Source organism: Brassica rapa, chromosome A08, assembly GCF_000309985.2.
Source record: "Brassica rapa cultivar Chiifu-401-42 chromosome A08, CAAS_Brap_v3.01, whole genome shotgun sequence".
NCBI lineage: Eukaryota > Viridiplantae > Streptophyta > Magnoliopsida > Brassicales > Brassicaceae > Brassica > Brassica rapa.
In genome coordinates, this window is record NC_024802.2 from 14,886,719 (window position 1) to 14,906,344 (window position 19,626).

The 19,626-nt window shown below is 32.9% G+C and overlaps 4 protein-coding genes across 4 annotated transcripts; 2 read left to right on the plus strand and 2 right to left on the minus strand.

Moving 5' to 3' along the window:
- Positions 1 to 219: 219 nt before the first annotated feature.
- On the minus strand, positions 220 to 3,043 carry LOC103835515. The gene is given in 4 exon segments (XM_033278092.1): positions 220 to 366; positions 368 to 767; positions 769 to 901; positions 1,154 to 3,043. Coding segments are annotated over 4 exon segments (768 nt in total). The 5' UTR covers positions 1,242 to 3,043.
- Positions 3,044 to 3,346: 303 nt separating this feature from the next.
- Positions 3,347 to 13,211, plus strand: LOC103834755 (NAC domain-containing protein 21/22). Its single transcript, XM_009110839.3, has 3 exons — positions 3,347 to 9,788; positions 10,938 to 11,203; positions 11,767 to 13,211. The coding sequence occupies exons 1-3, from the start codon at positions 9,578 to 9,580 to the stop codon at positions 12,331 to 12,333; spliced, it is 1,044 nt and encodes a 347-aa protein (XP_009109087.1). The 5' UTR covers positions 3,347 to 9,577; the 3' UTR covers positions 12,334 to 13,211.
- On the minus strand, positions 13,082 to 16,702 carry LOC103834756 (cruciferin PGCRURSE5). Its single transcript, XM_009110840.2, has 4 exons — positions 16,363 to 16,702; positions 15,942 to 16,264; positions 15,390 to 15,839; positions 13,082 to 13,635 (listed from the first exon to the last, which is right to left on the minus strand). The coding sequence occupies exons 1-4, from the start codon at positions 16,664 to 16,666 to the stop codon at positions 13,234 to 13,236; spliced, it is 1,479 nt and encodes a 492-aa protein (XP_009109088.1). The 5' UTR covers positions 16,667 to 16,702; the 3' UTR covers positions 13,082 to 13,233.
- Positions 16,703 to 17,950: 1,248 nt separating this feature from the next.
- On the plus strand, positions 17,951 to 19,523 carry LOC103835516 (prohibitin-1, mitochondrial). The gene is made up of 5 exons (XM_018653925.2): positions 17,951 to 18,147; positions 18,348 to 18,464; positions 18,591 to 18,761; positions 18,860 to 19,072; positions 19,191 to 19,523. The coding sequence occupies exons 1-5, from the start codon at positions 18,115 to 18,117 to the stop codon at positions 19,383 to 19,385; spliced, it is 729 nt and encodes a 242-aa protein (XP_018509441.1). The 5' UTR covers positions 17,951 to 18,114; the 3' UTR covers positions 19,386 to 19,523.
- The last annotated feature ends 103 nt before the right edge of the window (positions 19,524 to 19,626 follow it).

Here is a 19,626-nt window from a genome sequence, read left to right on the forward strand (position 1 = left end):
GTTCTTGGGAGAGGGAATATATTTTTTGTTTATCTCTTTTATAGAAAGGTCTAAAATATTTACCTTTCTATTAATCTGACTCGAGAGATGGTTTTGAGTCATTGTGTTCGCCGTCTGCTAGTTTAGAGTTACTTCAGCTGCACTGATTTTCTGCGTTGACCATTTAAAGTTTTGGTGTTCGGATTATTGATTTTCCAGGAGTGCCTTACACTGTTCTGCTCAAACACATGTGGCAAAATGTTGGTTCTTGAGATAACGAGGGGCTAAACATATAGCAATCATGTACTTCATTTTGTTCAGGTGTATGAGCTGGATACAATACATAGTATGCAAAACTCATTCCACTAGATTCTCCAAATATGTTGACTTCTGGATCTCTTGATTCATAACGCTCTTTAAGCTTTTGCTGGGACGATTTACTTCTACTGCTCTTCCGTTTTGCAGTTTCTTCTTCATCTGAATCTATTTGGCATTGGTCGCAATCACATACATCAAAGAACTTATGGCCCGTTAAATCAGAGAATGCATATACTGGTTTTCCGTCCCAATCAATTCATTTGATTCGGACGTCAGTTAAATATTCTCTTATTTCCAGACATTCGTCACATGGGGAGATCGTATTAATCTCACTGCAAAAAGCCGAAGGACGAGGTTTTTCGTCGTCTAGCTGTTTGAAAGCTATTTCAACGGTTCTGTCTTTTCTCTTAAGAATGGAAGAGTCCACTGTTTTGATTGGCATACTGCTTTCGTGGATCTTCTCTTAATTGTAACTCATAACTCGGAAGTAGCTTGACAAGCTTGTTTCTAGGAATCTGTCTGGGTATATGGATGCATGATGGACTGTGTTGAGATTCTTGTTGAATGAGGAGTGCATCTTTTGTATCTCATGGGAGAATTAAGTCTATCGCATGGTTTTAGACTCTGTAAGCCATTTGATGGTGAAATGTTGCAGCATATGTGTTCCCCATTTGTGGAGCGCCGGTGATTTGCAACTGGATTTGCCTTTTTGGTAGATTTGAAGGTCTTCACGTGCCACGTAGAATTTTTGAAATAGTGTTATAAATATTGTACACGCATTTAAAGCTGTATGGAGAATTGCAATACTAGCATGCTGGTACTGTTTGTATCTTGTGTCATGTAGGACCACTCTTGCTACTACTAGTAGACTTTTTCTTCCATGGAGATTTAGTGCCAATCGAATTGTTCCATAGTGAAGATAGGTGTAGCCATGAGCTCTCCATTGGTGGATCATTCCTTTGCTGAATTTGAGAGGAATCATTTGTACAGATTCTGTAGATGGGACCAAATGTTGTTGTAATAGTGAAGCTATGACGAGTTCTTTAGCAACATATTTGTTTGGAGCAAACATGTGTTTTATGATCTTTGGTAGAGTGGAAGAAGGTTTGGTAAAGGCTTTCTATGAGTTGAGTAGGGGTAGTTAGATAATAGGGACTTTACTATCATCGCTCACATATCATACTTCATGTATCTAATCTACTTTGCTAGAGGTTGATCTTCTAAAAGATGGTTGGGTTGAAAAAATAGAAATATTTTCCATGGTGTAAATAGAAACCAGAAACCAAAATAAAATGCTCACGGTTTTTATCTAACCCTTGAAGTAACAATGATCCATTAACTGTTTTTATTAGAATTAAGCGCTAAGAATAAAGTGAAGAGTTTCATTAGGTGTTTTTGCTACATAACCGAGACAATTTTTTTTCTCTTTTGAAACCTCAAGGTACCCAAGAATATTTCTCTTTGTTCTTTCTCTTTAGCTTAGTCGGATTTCTGATATGCAGGATCCACTAAGTGATAACCACGGGTCATACTTTCCATATTAGTTTATAGTTAGAAACAATTTACAAATATTAAAATTCTGTAGGAGAGATATATATATATATATATCTTAGCTTAAATTGTCATGGCTCTGATACCAAATTTACAAATTCATAGTAGATAGAACCATAAAAATAGTGTTTATGATCAAATGTATGAGGATAAAGTGTTTAAGGGAAGACACGAATGATTTATGACAAAAAAAATATTATATCCTACTATATAAAAGGGGCTAAATTAAAGCTCCCTAAACACTGCCACGTAGGCAAAAAAAATCCCCACCAATCATTCAGCCATGTCACTATCGGACTGGGCCTCACCAAATAAATGGGAACAGAGTTTTGTCACGGGCTGGTCCAACTTCTGAGTATCACTAAAAACCTATAAATTCACTCAGCCCACAGTTTTGTCACGGGCTGGTCCAACTCCTAAGTGTCACTAAAGATCTAGAAACTCACTCAGCCCACATCCCGTAACCCTTTGCTATGTCTCAAGAATACACTCAGCCTCCACCTTAAAGAATACTACTACTGTGTATATTGAATACAATACATTATTAGACTAGACTGATTTTTTTTTTGAAAACAGTCTAGACTGATTTAGAAATAAGTTCTTATGCTTAAATAATATTAAAAAATCTAAATTATTACTTAGAAAAATATAGATGAATAAATAACTCATTTTACATAATGTTGACAAACATCATAAGTGCTCTGTATACAAATCAGTTGGAAAACACACATGTGAATCACAAAAGTCCAGAATCAAAGACAAATTCTCCAATCAATAACTCTCTCACAAATGACGTATCTTCACTTTTACCTATTAAAATCTTTGAATTTTAATTCAAACCAAACATATTTATTTAAAATAACAATATAATCTCGAAATTATATTCATTATTTTTTTGTATGTAATACCATTTTCTATAATAATTTTAAATTGCTTCATAAATTTATATAAAACCATTAAAAAAATTTTGATACAATTTTTTCACCATAGGACGGGCCAACCACTCTGGAGATTATAATGGAGACGTTTCTATTGACGTTTTTAATAACTAATTGCAAAAAATTATTAGTATTGATATATTAATTTAATGCTCTAATCCAAAACTCTAATAAAAAAAAGAAATTACATGTTTATCATTTTCATGGTATCACTTTTCATTTTTATCACCACTAAATAGACATTTTCAAAAATACATTCTTCATTAAGTGGCAAAATACTCTTATGCCATTGTTATTTATATATATAATAAATCATTATTTAAATAAAAAAAAATTAAAAAATTTAAAATTAAAAATTAAAAATTAAAAAATTAAAAAAATTTAAAAAAATTTAAAAATTTAAAAACAATAGAAAAAAGTAAAAAAAAATTTATGTTTTCGAATTATACTTTTTCAAATTCGAACTTTTATATAATTTTTTTTTTAAAAAAAAATTTCGAAATTTTTTTGAAATTTGTTTTTGAAATTTGTTTTTGAAAAAAGAAAATTATGTTTGAAACTATTTTTAAAAATATATTTTTTAAGTATTTATTTATATATTTACTATAATCCTAAATTTCAAATTCCAAAAACCATATCCCACCCCTCAACTCTAAACCCTAAGTCTAGATTAGTTAACTTTAAAGGTATAATTGTCTTTTATCCTTCATTAAAAGTGAGAGTAAAAGTGTGTAAACATGAAAAGTTGTACTATGAATGTGTTATTTGTGGTAATTTCCCATAAAACGAATATAAAAGCACATCATTATAATTGTTTGCAAATGTAGGTTTTCCTTTTATATAGTAGTGATGTTTTTTATTTAAAAATACAAATTATGGACCATTTTATACTGTCTATCATAAAATACTAATTCCACACACATACACTATAAAATTCGATGAAAATTGAAACCTACTAGCAAACCCACCAAAATAATAAAAAATAAACACTTCCAAATACTCATGCTTCGTCCTTTTTTTTTTAAAAAAAAAAGGAAGTTGGGCAATAAAAAATAAAAAATAAACAAACAAACTATCTTCACTTCAAAAATCCAATTTTTTATAATTAAATTAAATTCTGTTCACTTCAAATACATATTCTTTAATTAAATTAAATTAAAGGAAAGAAATCCAATTTTTTTTTAAAACAAACAAACTATAAGTTTATAACTACGCTCACTTCAAAAAAATATAAAAAATATAAAAAAATTAATCCCATTGTTATGTGTGCAGATCATGCAGCCGAATATCACAATAACCGGAGCGACAACCTCGGACCGCAACCAATAATCATTAGGATCATTAGGATGTGGCCCATCACAAATCACAAAAACAAAAATGCTTTCTTAGGAACACCTTTCATTTATCTTGACATCCAGGTTTGTCTAAAAAATACTATGTTTTTATTATTCCAACTACATTTGAAATGATAACTTTAAACCACTCAACAGGAACAAAAAATGTACCAACGGTTCGAAGAAGGGAAAATTTATCACATTAGATATTTTAATCTCCTTTCCAATAACCAACGGTACATGCTTACAGTTCAACCATACATAATCAATATCAATGAGACAACAATTATTACACAGAAAGAAACATTCCACCAATACCTTCATGCATATTCCGGCCCCAAAGCTACCCTAGTTGATTAGCTTAGCAAGTGCAACCAATTTTCTCCCAGGTAAAAAAAACCATTGCATTATGTTTACATAGGTACTAACACTTTATTAAATAATAATTATTTTAAGCAATAAATATATAATACAATCATTATTTGTAAATCCAAAATGGTACGTCTAACTATCTGGAACAACAAGGCAGAAAATTTCAGGGAGCTAAATCGCATATCTACCAGAAAAAACTAAATTGTAATCATCACAAGTATTATTCCACGGTTACATGAAGGTAATAAACTAAACATAAAGTTTATGTCAAAATAAATGCTTACAAATAATTTACTTTTTCAGGGAAATTATCACTTACAACCACACCTGGATCGGGCTTTTACTTCGACACCGACATTGATATCATACAACGCTTCCAAAAGAGGAATAAACTGTTATCTTAAGCCTGATAACTAACGATACCATTAAATACTCAAAATTACTATTTTCTCTTACGAAAATTGATTGCTCAACACAATATATTATTCAAACTTACTGTTATTTAAAAAAGAGAAATCACCGCATCACATTCAAACCAAAATTCTATGGTTAAATCTACAACACACAAAATTAACAAACAACTTCTTAAACTAAAAAAACTACCAATCAAAAGTATAAATTTACTTAATTTGAACATGTTATCCGCGCGTAGCGCGGACACCGGATCTAGTTTTATTAAAAACACTGAAACCTATAAAGAACTTGAGATTTTTTTATGATTTAGCTCATTCAAGTTATTTGGGCTTGGATCACGACATATTCCAAGCCTACTTATTTATAGTACAAAGATTAAAGAATATTTCGCAAAATATTTTTTAAAAATATTTGATATTTTATAATACAGAGTACACATATTATATTTTACATTACACACCACATATGGTTGGTGTTGATTCTTTTGGCTAATATATGCCAAAACTTGTTGATGCCAACCATATATGAAGCTTATAACTTGCAGATAACAATTTCCCATATAAGTTTATATCACTCCGAATCTTTTGGTGTCAAGTATACAATGTATACTTCTTTGTTTTTCAAGTAATTTATTTATTTGTATCTAATAATATGAGAAATTGACATAAATTCTTGTTGATTAAATCTTGTCTCGTGATTCGTCACACCTCCAAATAAGTGTGTCATTTTCGTTTCACTGTTATGAATTACTGTTTAATCGTAATATTAGATAAACCCTATATGTTAATATGGGTATGAATTGTTTATAACTTCTTACAGCACCATTTTCAAAATATCGTTTGATATTTTTCAAAAACAAAAAATCTTTGATATCCATGTATTTTTTGAACTGCAAACCTAAACAAAATAACTTTTTACGGATTTCCCGATATAAAATATTTTATGAATTTAATTAAAACTCATAGCTTTTGATATTTGTCAAATTTATTAAATCCAGTCAAAAAAATAAAAATTTGTAATTGTGGTCATAAACTCAGAATCCGAGATCGGATCTATTAGCTATTCTTTCACAGTTTCACTTGCATAAAAAATAAATATTGATATATATATATATATATATATATTATGTTTCCGTAATCTTTCTAATTAAACAAAATGTTGTATTAAATAATTTTTTTGTTGATGTGTGATTTACAGAAAATATCACTGATAATTTATAAGAAGACTAAAATTCATTAGAGTAATTAAAAACTATTCAGTTACAAAATAAAATTGAAAACTATTTATTTTATTACTAATTCATGTGAAAATTTACAGAATGGATTAAAAATTAAAATTAAATAATATATTATTTATAGTTTTTAATTTTACTATAAATGAAAGCAATAAGAGTCTCTTAACAATTTAAAATCTAATTTTCCTCAAACAATATCATTAAAATAAAACCAAACTACAAAATACAAAAAAAATTGAAAATAAATATATTTTTTTATGAAATTAAATAATAAACCCACGTTTTTAAATGCGAGTCAGAATGTAGTTGGATTTTACAATAAAATATTTAATATTCGTCGGTTAATTAATTATCCGCGTAAATTCATTTGTTGGCCCTCACTGCTCCCTGGAATGTGGCGGTATCCATCAAGTAAGATTAAACGAATGCGAAATTTATCATTATTTACCAATAAGTATGTTTACGTGTTGACGTATGATCTCAAATCGCAGAAATATGTTTACGTGTTGACGTATGTGGATGTTGACTCTGCTGCATGTATATTTCAAGTTGACTCTGTCCCGAGCCCAAGCTCTCTTTGCTCACCCTGTTACCTCATCTGAACGGAGGTAGTCTCAGGCGTTTCGCCTCCTCTTCGCCGCGTTTCACCTCACCGTCACCATATCAGAGGTTGGATTCAACCTTTCGCCTCTTAACCACCGTATACCAACCAGCAACTAACGAAAAAGGCACATAATTTCTTTGATCAGTACTTAACTAAAGTTTAAAACATGAAAATAGGGGCCCTATGTGAAGTGGGCCTCAGGCACTTGCCTTTATTTTTATGTTGCCGTTAAGCACGACTCTAGCCAGTATCAACAAGTGGTATAAAATTCATCATAATGATATTAGGATATATTGTCTGCATAAATAGTAACGGCATGCCATGTGCGTTTATCAAGAGCATTTTTTATATACTATTTGATTCTTGTTCTGTCGTTATATAATGAGTGGTCGAGGTTTATATACATAATGCTAATATGCTTCGACATTATTTATGTATTCCCTGTTCATTCAAATTTATAAAACAAAATTACATTAGTTGTTGGTAATGATTTGCCTAATGCTAATATGCTTCGACATTGTTTATGTATTCCCTGTTCACTCAAATTGATAAACGAAGTTACATTTGTTGGTATAGTGATTTGCCTACTAGATGTTATAACCATTTGGATCTCAGAATCCAAGTAATCAGTTAAATAACTATAATATATACAAATCATATAACGCTATCAATCAACTGTATCACACAGCCGGTTTATTCAGAATCATACATATATCAATAACAGTAAACTATATTTGGTCTATCTAAATCAAATGATGGTCTCATTTTTAAAGAAGAAAGAGTACAGCCGTACAGGACAAGACTTACAATATACTCTTTTCTAAAGTATGATTAATTAATTGGGATAATCCAAATCCATACAATAATTAATTCTACTAAGCAAGAAAACAAAAAAAAAAATGGGGGTTTTGAAAATATATAATATATGTAAATGATTTGTTGGATTTTATCTCACTTCTTAACTTTTTCTATTTTTAAAATCATCAAGTTTTATCAATTATGATGTAGATTTATCTTTAAAAATTGAACCCTGCATCTAAACTCTCCTAATTTTTAAAAATATTATATTATATTAACTATTTTAAACAGAGTAATGCTATAATGGTTACAGTAAAACTAAACTAGAAAACGGCTAAACCAGTTTGGAAAAGAAACCCTAATGCTACATGGATTTTGAGTGACCCCAATCGTTTGCGACCTAAGCTTTCGAAAAACCTCTCACCACCATCAACAACATATTACATATATCTCGAGTATAATTAATTTTTAGTATAATTAATTTTTTAGTGTAATTTTAAAAAACTATAGAAAGTTTTTATTTACTTTGAGTAAATTTATAAACTATTTAGTCTTTTGAAAACATAAATGATAATTACATATTAAAATAAATAATAGCTAAACTTTGGTAATTATTATTTTTATTAATAATAAAGTATTTTCATTGATAAAAATATTTTATGTATACATCGTATATATATCTCCTACGTTTTATTATAAAATATTTATAGTCAGAATTTACCAATACAACCTATTAAACTACATCAAAATCTCTATAATAAAATAGATAGTATAAATGTACAGTTATAGTCAATTATCTACGAAATTTATTTTAGATACAGTTCAACCATCTAAAGTCTCTTTTAAGTAACCTGAAAAGTTAAGTTAAAAATGTGGTGTTGTCCCAAATTATCATGTTATTCCGTAATGCTAGAGAGAAATTCCAACTCGGATGAGAAGAAGAATAGAGAAGTTTTTCTTTCTTTTTTAAATAACTCTGGCGTCATTATTATTATTTGAGGTATTTTTACTTACAATAAATTTAATGATTTTGCCTTGTGTAGGATGTCTTGCACCTTCAGAGTCAAGGTGCGTTAATTCTCTGAAATGATACAATTTCATCAAATTGATCGACAAACAAAAAAATTGTGGTGCCGTCTTTATGTGTGTCAGTGTGTGTTATGTATATACAGCTTCTAATAATTAGGAGAAAAATAGGAAACATAACGAAAAATTAAGTTTTGTCTGTATACCTCAATTATTGCAGGAGTCCCTGAAATAAATCCAAGATTTTCCGAACCATCACCAAATGAGCTTTGATCAAAGTTCACTTTCTTCAGTTTCATGTTCATCATTGGTGGACGCCTTACTCCCACCAGGAGTACATACCAGTTCGAAATATTTTATATACTGACGAATATATTGTAATCGGGCATACTATATATAGAGTTGACCTGGTAATTATTGGTTGATACTTGGTAGTTGGTACGCATACATTTACATATTGCCTCTTTAACGTTTTATAAAAACTGCCTCACGTCACATATATATATGCATCTATACATTCGGATTTTACCGAGTTTTACATAAAAAATTTAAATTATCTAAAGAAAATGGTTACTAGACAAGAAAAATAGAAAGGAAAAGTTAGGTTTGTTTTCCTTAAGTGGATAACAATGAAACCAAAAGAAAATATTTGATAGTAGTGTCCCATGAGACATCTCACAACTAAGATTTCTTGTAACTTTGTTTTTTCTTGAAACTCCCCACCATAACTAACTACGTACATTACACAAGCATGGATCCAATTAATTTTATAATATTGTAAGACTCTAACTTGTCATCTTCCAAACCTTAGCTACATGCATGTTATATATTATTCTATTTCCATACATCAAAATATGCCAATTTCTCCCTAGCTATAAATATATACATAATTGAACCTAGACACACCCCTCTCCCCCTTCCTCCTCTTTCTTTGAACCTTTACATGCCCTCTTGGTAAAAACGTTTTTAGATTTAAATATACATAGTAAGCTACAGATTTATTCACATAATGGGTTTGAAAGATATTGGGTCCACATTGCCACCGGGATTTCGGTTTCACCCAAGCGATGAAGAGTTGGTTTGTCATTATCTCTGCAACAAGATTAGGGCAAAATCTCTCCACTGTAATGTTGAGGATGACGACGTTGATGAAGCCTTGCAGGATGCTACTGATCTTGTGGAGATTGACTTGCATATTTGTGAGCCGTGGCAGCTCCCTGGTAATACACTGATTTAACTTTCCTAATTTTGAATTATATTTATGAAATTGTGATTAGCAATTACTATGTGCTTATGAGTTTATTTGTATATACTATTATATATACATATCTCTCCACTCCTGGCTTTTGGTGGGGTTCGAATTGTTTTATAAGGATTCTTGAAACTTTCCATTTAACAAAAAAATATCGAAAATAATTGACTATAAAAGAATAAAACAGATGCTTTAAATCAGAATTTATTCTTGGCATCGGTTAGCATTATACTACAATTCAACGATGCTTATTTTTGTGGATTAGTTAGGTACACTATATTGTGAATGTATGATACAAATAAACGGATGATATGTTCACATAAATTCTGGACTTATAGATTGATCAATTAATCATGAATGTAATTAGGCCTGGGCAACTGAGACACATGCTACTTTTAAAAATAAAATTAGATTAATTATCTGGGGGCTATACCTCTTTTTTAACAACTTCTGGGGGCTATACAAAAGCAATAAAGTACACAAAACCACAGCTGTGTACACAAAAACAAAAGCAATTATTGGAATGTTTGTGAGACCAATAATTTTCTTCGCTGAAGTCAAATCGTAATTTCTTTTGTCAAAACTGAATAGAGTGTCTCACATCCTCCGTCTTGTCCACCTCACAAATTCTGTTTCATCACATAAACCTTTGACACATGCATCAATCCAATTCAAACAATAATTCACAGTGATCCAACGATTAAAATATTCACTAGCAAGATACCAGAGTAAATATTTTCACTATGTTTTCAATAATGGTCGGGGTTATTCTGGATGTGTTAAATGGCAAAATATCATAATTTCACCAGTACTAAATATTATTTGTGCTTCCATTATTCAAAGTTGTAACTAGTATATTTTGAATGTTTCTTACTAATGAAAAATACTTTTATTTTTTCAAATTTTATATTGTTAACTAAACATTTACATTTAAGCATTTTGTTAACAGAACTAAGGTAAGATTTATAAAGTTTAAATAAAAATAATTACTTGACAATCTCTTGTGTCTTACTCTTTACTTTACACAAAATTTAATATTTATAAATTTTATTTTATTTTTTACAAATTTGTCGATTTACTAATGATTTATAAAATCATGTATGTTGTGTAAATCAAGATGTGGCAAAGCTGAACGCCAAAGAATGGTACTTCTTCAGTTTTCGCGATCGAAAATATTGCACTGGTTATCGTACAAACAGAGCAACAGTAAGTGGATACTGGAAAGCAACAGGCAAAGATCGAACTGTAATTGATCCACGAACAAGGCAATTGGTAGGGATGAGGAAAACACTGGTGTTCTACAGAAATAGAGCACCGCATGGGATCAAAACTACTTGGATCATGCACGAGTTCCGTCTTGAGTGTCCTAACATGCTACCCAAGGTACGATTATCCATCATTAGTAATGATCATTCACAATAATTATTAAGTAAGGATAACTTGTAACTTAGCTAAACTCACAAAATATGTCTATTCGTGGATGTCCCATGCACGTATATAGATACCAAATTTAGTATCAGGGTATTGAATTTTTGTAGCCAAAACCAATCTGAAAAGTGACATAGATAATAGTGTATTTTTGAATTTTCTATATGAGTGGAAAATCATGATAAGTTAACCCACAAGGATATGAGTGATTAATCCTTATAGTTTCTTCAAATAATAATCATAAATCGTCAGATTCTACTAATCCAATATAATATTTATGTACCTCAAGACATTAGTTAATCAGCTCATTGTTATATGTACATGATGAGATGGAAGTAAATACAAAGAATGACGAATTTGTGCAAATAAAACAAAATAATGGAAGAAAGTGACAAAAGTGGCTTTAGTGCGTGTTTGGTCATTTGCATGCACGAGACAGCACGTAAAGTAATGCATTTTTATAAACATATGTTTTTTCCTAAACTATGTCCTCTCGTTTTGTCGGCATGTGGACACAGGAAGACTGGGTCTTGTGCAGAGTGTTCAACAAAGGCAGAGACTTATCGCTACAAGACAATAACAATGATCACCTGACGCGAAGGTTTGCGGTTAATGGCGCTCCGGATCTTAATTACGCTCCTAATTACAACAATCAGTTGCACCCTTTACTATCATCCTCTCCTTCAACCACCATCGACCCTCTACATCATCTTGATCAGTGGGGGCAGCTAATGAAGCAGCCTTCAAGGACTACTGACCATCCCTATCATCACCATTGTAAACATCAAACCATAGCATGTGGCTGGGAGCAGATGATGGGTTCGATGTCATCATCGTCGACACATGGCCATGATCACGAGTCCTTGCTAAATTTGCTTTACGCCGACAATAACAACAATATCAACGTCACTGATGATCAGTACATTCAGAACTACGAGAAGATATTGTTCCCATCAGACTCAACTAGTTTGGATCATGATAAGATATGTATGGGGACATCATCCGATGGTGGTATGGTCTCTAATCCTCGCATGGAATGTGGCGGCTTAAGTTTTGAGACTGACAACCCCCTCTCTTTCAATTGAAACATACTACACAATTGCATATATCCGCCGATTTGTTGATTCGCAAAATATTTTAAAAGAAATTTTATATAATGATAATATGTAATAATAATGTGATAAATATATGATCTTATTCTCCTTATCATATTTCCGTTCCTTTTGCTCTTATTTTGCGCTTTCAGTTTAAAGAAGAATTTTCTCCCTTTTTTATGTTTTCTGTTAATAAAAAAATTCAAAATTAAATATAATCTAAGGACATGATTAATGAGGGAGTTCTTAAGATATTTAAGAACTGATTCTTAGTTTTTAGTTAAAAGTTAAGAGACGAGTTCTTATATTCCACTAAAAACTTCATCTTAAGAACTCTCCATTAATCATGCTGTTAGGATATCTCCTATTAAAAGATTATTATTTTTGGTAAAAAAAAATCTAGTAAAAAACCTTTAGAGCATATTTATTGCAGATCTCTTAGATTGAGATTCTTAGCGTAATATAAAATACGGTCTCTTAACTTTTAACTAAAACCAGTTAAAAGACGTTTTTTATATCTTTTATTTAAGAGACATCTCTAAAAGCTAAAAACACAACCTAAGAATCTCTAAAACCTAAGAACCCAACCTAAGAGACCTGCAATCTCAGTAATAATCTAATGCAAATATGGTTAGAGCAGGAGAAAAATAATCACAATGAAAAGACGATAGGAATCTACACAAGACATCACCAGAGAATATATCTCGAAACTCCCCTTTTATTTATGAGAAGAAAGGGTTACATACAAGTGACGTCCGGTGTGTTCATTAGACGCATATTTTACACATACATTAAAACCTTAAGTGGGCATGATTACAATCTGACCATTACAATAGTAACCATGTCACTACTTTATTATTTTACTAAAACAAAAACGTTTTAACTTTTAACTTAAGCCTCGACTATCTGATCGATCAACTGTTGTTGCCCACTGCGCGCATGAGTCAAGGTGGTCTCGAGCGTGTTGAATTTGATCCTTCTAGCTTCCTCGAGAGATATCTGGTAAGCATTGGTTAGTACCTCTAGTGGCAATGCCCTCAAAGCTGATGTTCGACCAGCCAAAGTGCTGATCATCGCGTTAGCGTTTGTCTTGAAAGAAATCCATTCGAAATTGTTTTGAGACTGGACAACGTATGCGAATCCTTGTGGGATAACCACGAGCTGTCCCTTTTGAACCTGTTGGTCCAACACGTTCTGTCCGTTGTCGTTCACCACTTGGATCCTTGCTTGTCCTCTAGTGCAGTACAAGATCTCGTTCGCGTTCATGTTGTATTTCGGAAGCACCATTGCATTCTGAAATTGTGATCATGCCTTTCATTGTTATGACATATACTCCTTCCGTTTCAATATAGATGATGTTTTAGGTGATTGTTTTTGTTTCATAATAGATGATGTTTTCACATATCTAGGTAACTTTAATTTTATCAAAAATTATGTAGCCAATTGTGTTTTTATAATTTTTGTTTATAATTAAATAAAATAATTTTAAATTATATTTTAATGATTTTTTGTTTAGAAATGATAATTTCTTAATATGTGTGCAAAAAGCCAAAACTTCATCTATTATGAAAGAGAGGGAGTATATAAATAGCTAACTTCCAGTTTTCTGTATGCTTTTTTCTAAATAAAAATTGTGATATGAATATGAACTGGATAGCAAATCCCTTATATACTAAAGCGCAAGTCGCCTGACGAATCAGGTTATGACATTTGGCAAATTTTTACAAAAAAAAAATAAAATAAAAAACAAATTTTCGTCATCTCCTATTTTTATGCAATCCTCAACTACCTAAAAAAAATTCCTTATTTTTCTCAGAATTTTAATACCACGTTAGTTACTTTTTTGTCAAACTGTTTTCTTCATCTCTCCAATATATAATCTATAAGTGTATTGGCTTTCTTCTCTACGTTTTATCTATTACCAAAAAGTTTTTAATTTGTGATTGAATTATCAAAACCAGGAGCATCACATTTTAAAAGGAAGAAGTAAGTGATTCATTGTTATTATAATGATGGCAAATTATGAGAAATCCGTTCCATGTTTTACTGCAACTATAAATCTCCTTCTTTTTGTCACCACAACTAGAAATCTCCTAAAGCACAATATCAATCTATAGAGGAAAAAAAGAAACAAATGAAGAAGAATATATTTTGATAAAAGGTAAACGAGTTTCTATTATTTCAGTAGGAAAGGATCATATTGTTAAACTGTTTTCATACTGTGCAATAGGTTTTACACCAATAGGTAGATTGAAAACATCCTCAACATTCGATGGTGAGCAATTTGTTACTTTTTCTATAGTTTTAGTCTTTCAAATATTCAAAAATACAATTGGTTTATGTACGTTTCACATTTGTAGGAGCAAAGATTAGCATGAAGCATCGAAGATGGCATAATCAATGCTGCCATGGGCTGATGGGAGACAAAATTACCAGAGGTATATATTAGCAGCTACATATTTATATTACTGCAGTTTTTTCTTTTTTGTTTTTTTTGTCAACTACTCCCGTTTTTTCAGTACACAATATATTCTTTCAAATATTTGATATTTCAATAAACAACAATAAGAAAGTTATTTTTCAATCTACTACATCCTCTTGACTGCCATAAATAATGTTTAGTGAGACAATGGAATTTGTCAGGTGATGTTATAGTTATCTAAGATAACTTTTTGAAATCTTTCTAGATTATATATTGTCTAAGATAACTTTTTGAAGTCTTTCTAGATATATATAATGGTTATGTTTATCTTTTTGTGTGTTCTGCAAAATAATGTGAAACTATCCATTTATAATTATAGTTACCCATTTATATTATATCCAACTTAACATTTTTCAAAATATTTGTAAGAAAAAATAATTCCATGCGAAGCATGGGGTCAATACTAGTATTATATAAGTTGACATATGATCTGTATATCTATTTTACGTAGTATATATATACATTAAATGCATTATAATTTAATCTTTTGAATAATTTCTAATATTATATTAATAAAATTCTTAATATATGGGGTATTATCTATATTTATATATAATGTACTTACACCCTGGATAATGCCACGGGTGGCACTGAGTCTGACAAACTGCAAGATGGGCAAGGTCAAGCTGTTAACGCTGGTCACACGACCGAGGTTGGGCTTGTACACGTCAGCACGAGCTGGGTCGTCAATGTTCTCGTGTGTCCTCATGCTGCAGATAGTCTCCTCCAAGCCGTTGTCTTGTGGGCTTTGTGGTGGGCCACGTGGGTGTCTCCACTTCTCGCTCTCGTAGGACTGTCTTAGAGGTGGCCTAGCAACCTGGAAAGGTCCCCTAACACGAACAATGTTTCCTCTGTTGTCTTGTTTGTTCTGAAGCTCCTGAGCCAACCTAACGTCGATCTTCAGTGCTTGAGCTAGGACCTGAGGGTCGAACCCGTTCAACATGTTCTGTTGCGGTTGTTGTTGCTGGGGACCACCAAAACCGCCTTGTGGATTGCTTCCGGCCAAACGGAATACCTATGGCATAGAATCACAAGTGCAAAGACATGTATGTACGTATATTAGGTAAAATGATATGGTAGATATTACAATAGTGAATGATTGTGAATATATATGTACTCTTGGGTTGCGGTCAAGTTGGTTTTGGTAGTTGGCAATGTCGAGAAGGGAGATGATAACAAGTGGCTGGTCTCCGGTGTTGTAGATCCAATGGGCAGAGCCTGGAGTGATGGCAATGACGTCTCCATGTCGGACATGTTCCACCTTCTGGTGCATGTCACGGAACCCTTGCTGTCCTTGCTGCTGCTGTTGCCCTTGCTGTCCCTGTTGCCCTTCCTGTCCCTGTTGCCCTTGCTGTCCCTGTCCTTGTTGTCCTTGCATAGGCTGCGAGTCCATGAAGGTCTCGGCACATCCAGGGATCACTCTTCCGCTAATACCCATTCCTATAAAATTTATAGATTGAGAGTATAAGGGGTCATTATAACGTGATATATATTAATTTGATAGGAAATGGTTATTGTGTGTGTAAATAGATATGGACCTTGAACGACGTAGGAAATTTTTGGGGAGCTAAAAAAGGTAGGAAGGTAAAGACCGCCTTGCTCGATTACAAGACGAGAGACAGAGACACCAGCACATCGGATTTGAGGGTGGTTGTGATCCCAGTATTCGATTTGACCAGCCTCACTCTTGATAGTTTCGGTGGCTTGGAGAACGTCTAAGTTATCGAGGTTACACTCGTTTCGCAGCTGAGGAGGAACCCCTAGAGACTGCCTCGCGAGACAGCCATTAAGGACGAGGAGAACCCCGAACGTTGCGACGAGGAGATGATCAAGCTTAATCATTGTTGTGCGTGTTGTGAGAGATGGATGAAAAAAACAGGTGACTTGGTGGGAGTTTATATATTGTGGAGTGAGCATGAACGTTTGTGTTTGCATGAAGTCGTGTGTCTATGGTTTTTACACGTCACTCTGTGCTCAAGCAAGTGTACGTCTCATTACGTTCATGCGCCTAGGCCTAGCTCTATCACCCCATATGCCAAAACACGACAAATTTAAATGTATCTATCTCATTTTTTAGGTTCACGTTATCCGAAACTAGTTATATTAATTTCTCAGTTATTGTCATCTTAAATTTATTTAGCCATAATAACTGAATTTAAACGGGATGGGATAATCTACTTGGTTGACAATTAACACTAGAATCGGATTAAATATGGGGCGTTGTGATCGAAGAGTTTACAGGATACAGCCAAAATCTGGTTTTAAAACTCAAATAAAAGAGTTTACAGGAAAACCTTCTTGCTCTCTATAATCTTATTCTTAGTACAAACTCTTTTTTTTTTGATACTAAGAATAAGATTATAGAGAGCAAGAAGGTGACACATGATAAGATGCGGCGACACTGGGAGGGTTTGATACTGTTTGTCTTTGCGACTTGACTCGACAACTGTTCCGTTGCATGTTTAGTCGCGGTGACATGTGTCCATGGCCTTGTCCAAACCATAAGCCCGGTTCAGTCATTCAATCAAGCTCATCCAAAAATGAATTGACCATTTTAACTGAACTCTTTACTAATATGTTTTTGTTATTCTATTATAACATGGAATTATTATATTAAAAGATTTGTAACCTAGCAATTTTGTTTACTTTAGAAAATATTTATATTTTTAAAAATTCTGTTTACATTACACTAAACCAGTTTTGTAAAAAAAAATACGTCAAACAATACAAACATAACATATATATGATTTTTATCCATTCCCATGCATATAATTATCATAAAATTCAAATTTCTTACTATAAAAATAGTAAGGATCAATTATCAATGATACACTTCTGAAAACAATCTCTTCATCATCTGAATATATATAACTTTTTTTGGTTATATGTTATCTTTGGAGCATGTGTTCCATATCGAGTTAGATATAGGACTTTTAGTCTATGAATAAGATGGACTTAAGTTAAAATAACGTGGGTCCAAAGCTCCTTCTCAACCGTCCTATATTCTTGAGTAGAAAGGTGAGCAGCAGCAGAGTTTAAACCCTAAACCCATTTCTGACGATCTTCTTCCCCTCTCTTCTCAGCGACATTGGCAAAGCTATCATCCATCCTATCAGGTACGCTTCTCGCCTAATTTTCTTCACGTTTTTTTGTGTAACAACATCAAAGTTCCGAAGGTGCCAGGTGGTGGTGCTGCTTCTGCGCTGCTTAAGGTTGGGATTATTGGTGGGCTCGGTCTCTACGCTGCCACTCAGAGTCTCTACAATGTCGACGGAGGTCATCGAGCCATCATGTTCAACCGTTTAGTCGGTGTTAAAGATAAGGTTAGTCAGTGTTGGGTCTTTTTGAGCTTTCTAGTGGATGAAAGTTTCTTCCTTTTAATGTTCCCAACGTGATCTCATGTGTTAGGCTATCGATTGTGCAATATTGTTGTTTAACTGTTCTCACTGAGATTATGTAATAGTCTTATGTAATATACAATCACAAGTATGCAGTTAGTAAACTTATATTTCTTACTATGCAGGTTTACCCTGAGGGTACACACCTTATGGTTCCTTGGTTCCAAAGGCCGGTCATCTATGACGTTCGTGCACGACCTTACCTTGTTGAGAGTACATCTGGAAGCCGTGATCTACAGATGGTAACTTTTGTCACTTTTTTTTCTTTGGATTGGAGAAATGTGAATTCTTAACTTTATTGATATGTTACAGTGGTGTAATGTCAACAACCGACTTCATAAGTTTTCTTGGTTTTTTGAAACTTTCAGGTGAAGATTGGGCTGAGGGTTCTCACGCGTCCCATGGCAGATCAGTTACCTGAGATCTACAGAACCCTTGCTGAGAACTACAGCGAGATAGTTCTGCCTTCTATAATTCACGAGACTTTGAAAGCTGTTGTTGCTCAGTACAATGCTAGCCAGTTTATCACTCAGAGAGAGGTAATGCATATAAGTGTCTTGTGTAAATATATGCATATGTCTTTTTCACATTTTTATAAGTCAGTTATCGAATATGTTTTTTTATGGGCTGCTCTCAGGCGGTCAGTAGGGAGATCAGAAAGATTCTGACTCAACGAGCAACAAACTTCAACATTGCGCTTGACGATGTGTCCATCACCACCCTGACATTTGGGAAAGAGTTCACGACTTCCATTGAAGCAAAGCAGGTGGCTGCTCAAGAGGTTGAGAGGGTTAAGTTCATCGTTGAGAAGGCGGAACATGACAAGAGAAGTGCAGTTATCCGCGCCCAGGTAAATATAAACTCTCTACATTCTCCAGATTCCTAAGTTCTTAGACTCTAATATGAGTTGATCAAAAAAAGACTCTGATATGATTGTGTGACAAAACGTTCTCATGCCTTTTGTGTAGGGAGAAGACAAAAGTGCTCAGCTCATAGGTCAAGCAATTGCAAACAACCAAGCTTTTATAACGCTCAGGAAGATTGAGGCGGCAAGAGAGATTGCTCAAACCATAGCACACTCGGCCAACAAGGTGTACATGAGCTCTGATGATATTTTGCTTAACCTACAGGGGATGAATTTGGAGGTGGATCCAAAGAAGTAGAGAGGCTTCCTAAGTAAAACCCACATTTGGTTTGTGTCGTCTTTTCAATTCCTAGCATCCTTTGGAACATCAAATGAGACCTTCGAATTGTTATATACTTTTTAAGTTGTTCTTGGGATCTCATTATCCCAAAGGTTATACCCATCAAAAAAAAGGAAGAAGAAACTGTAATAAACTTGTCGTTTGGGAGAGATTAAAAAAAGTATTGAGACTTGAATTTGGAGTTAGATGGCCACATCTA

Bases quoted from the DNA above. Each gene is read 5' to 3' on its own strand.
- LOC103835516 (XM_018653925.2), top strand. From the start codon at position 18,115: ATGTTCAACCGTTTAGTCGGTGTTAAAGATAAG. The intron at 18,465-18,590 runs GTAACTTTTGTC...TGAAACTTTCAG, and splicing joins GAAGCCGTGATCTACAGATG to GTGAAGATTGGGCTGAGGGT. The intron at 18,762-18,859 runs GTAATGCATATA...GGCTGCTCTCAG, and splicing joins AGTTTATCACTCAGAGAGAG to GCGGTCAGTAGGGAGATCAG.
- LOC103834756 (XM_009110840.2), bottom strand. From the start codon at position 16,666: ATGATTAAGCTTGATCATCTCCTCGTCGCAACGTTCGGGGTTCTCCTC. The intron at 16,265-16,362 runs GTCCATATCTAT...TAAATTTTATAG, and splicing joins AATTTCCTACGTCGTTCAAG to GAATGGGTATTAGCGGAAGA. The intron at 13,636-15,389 runs GTAAGTACATTA...TCACAATTTCAG, and splicing joins CCCGTGGCATTATCCAGGGT to AATGCAATGGTGCTTCCGAA.
- LOC103834755 (XM_009110839.3), top strand. From the start codon at position 9,578: ATGGGTTTGAAAGATATTGGGTCCACATTGCCACCGGGATTTCGGTTT. The intron at 9,789-10,937 runs GTAATACACTGA...GTGTAAATCAAG, and splicing joins TGAGCCGTGGCAGCTCCCTG to ATGTGGCAAAGCTGAACGCC. The intron at 11,204-11,766 runs GTACGATTATCC...ATGTGGACACAG, and splicing joins GTCCTAACATGCTACCCAAG to GAAGACTGGGTCTTGTGCAG.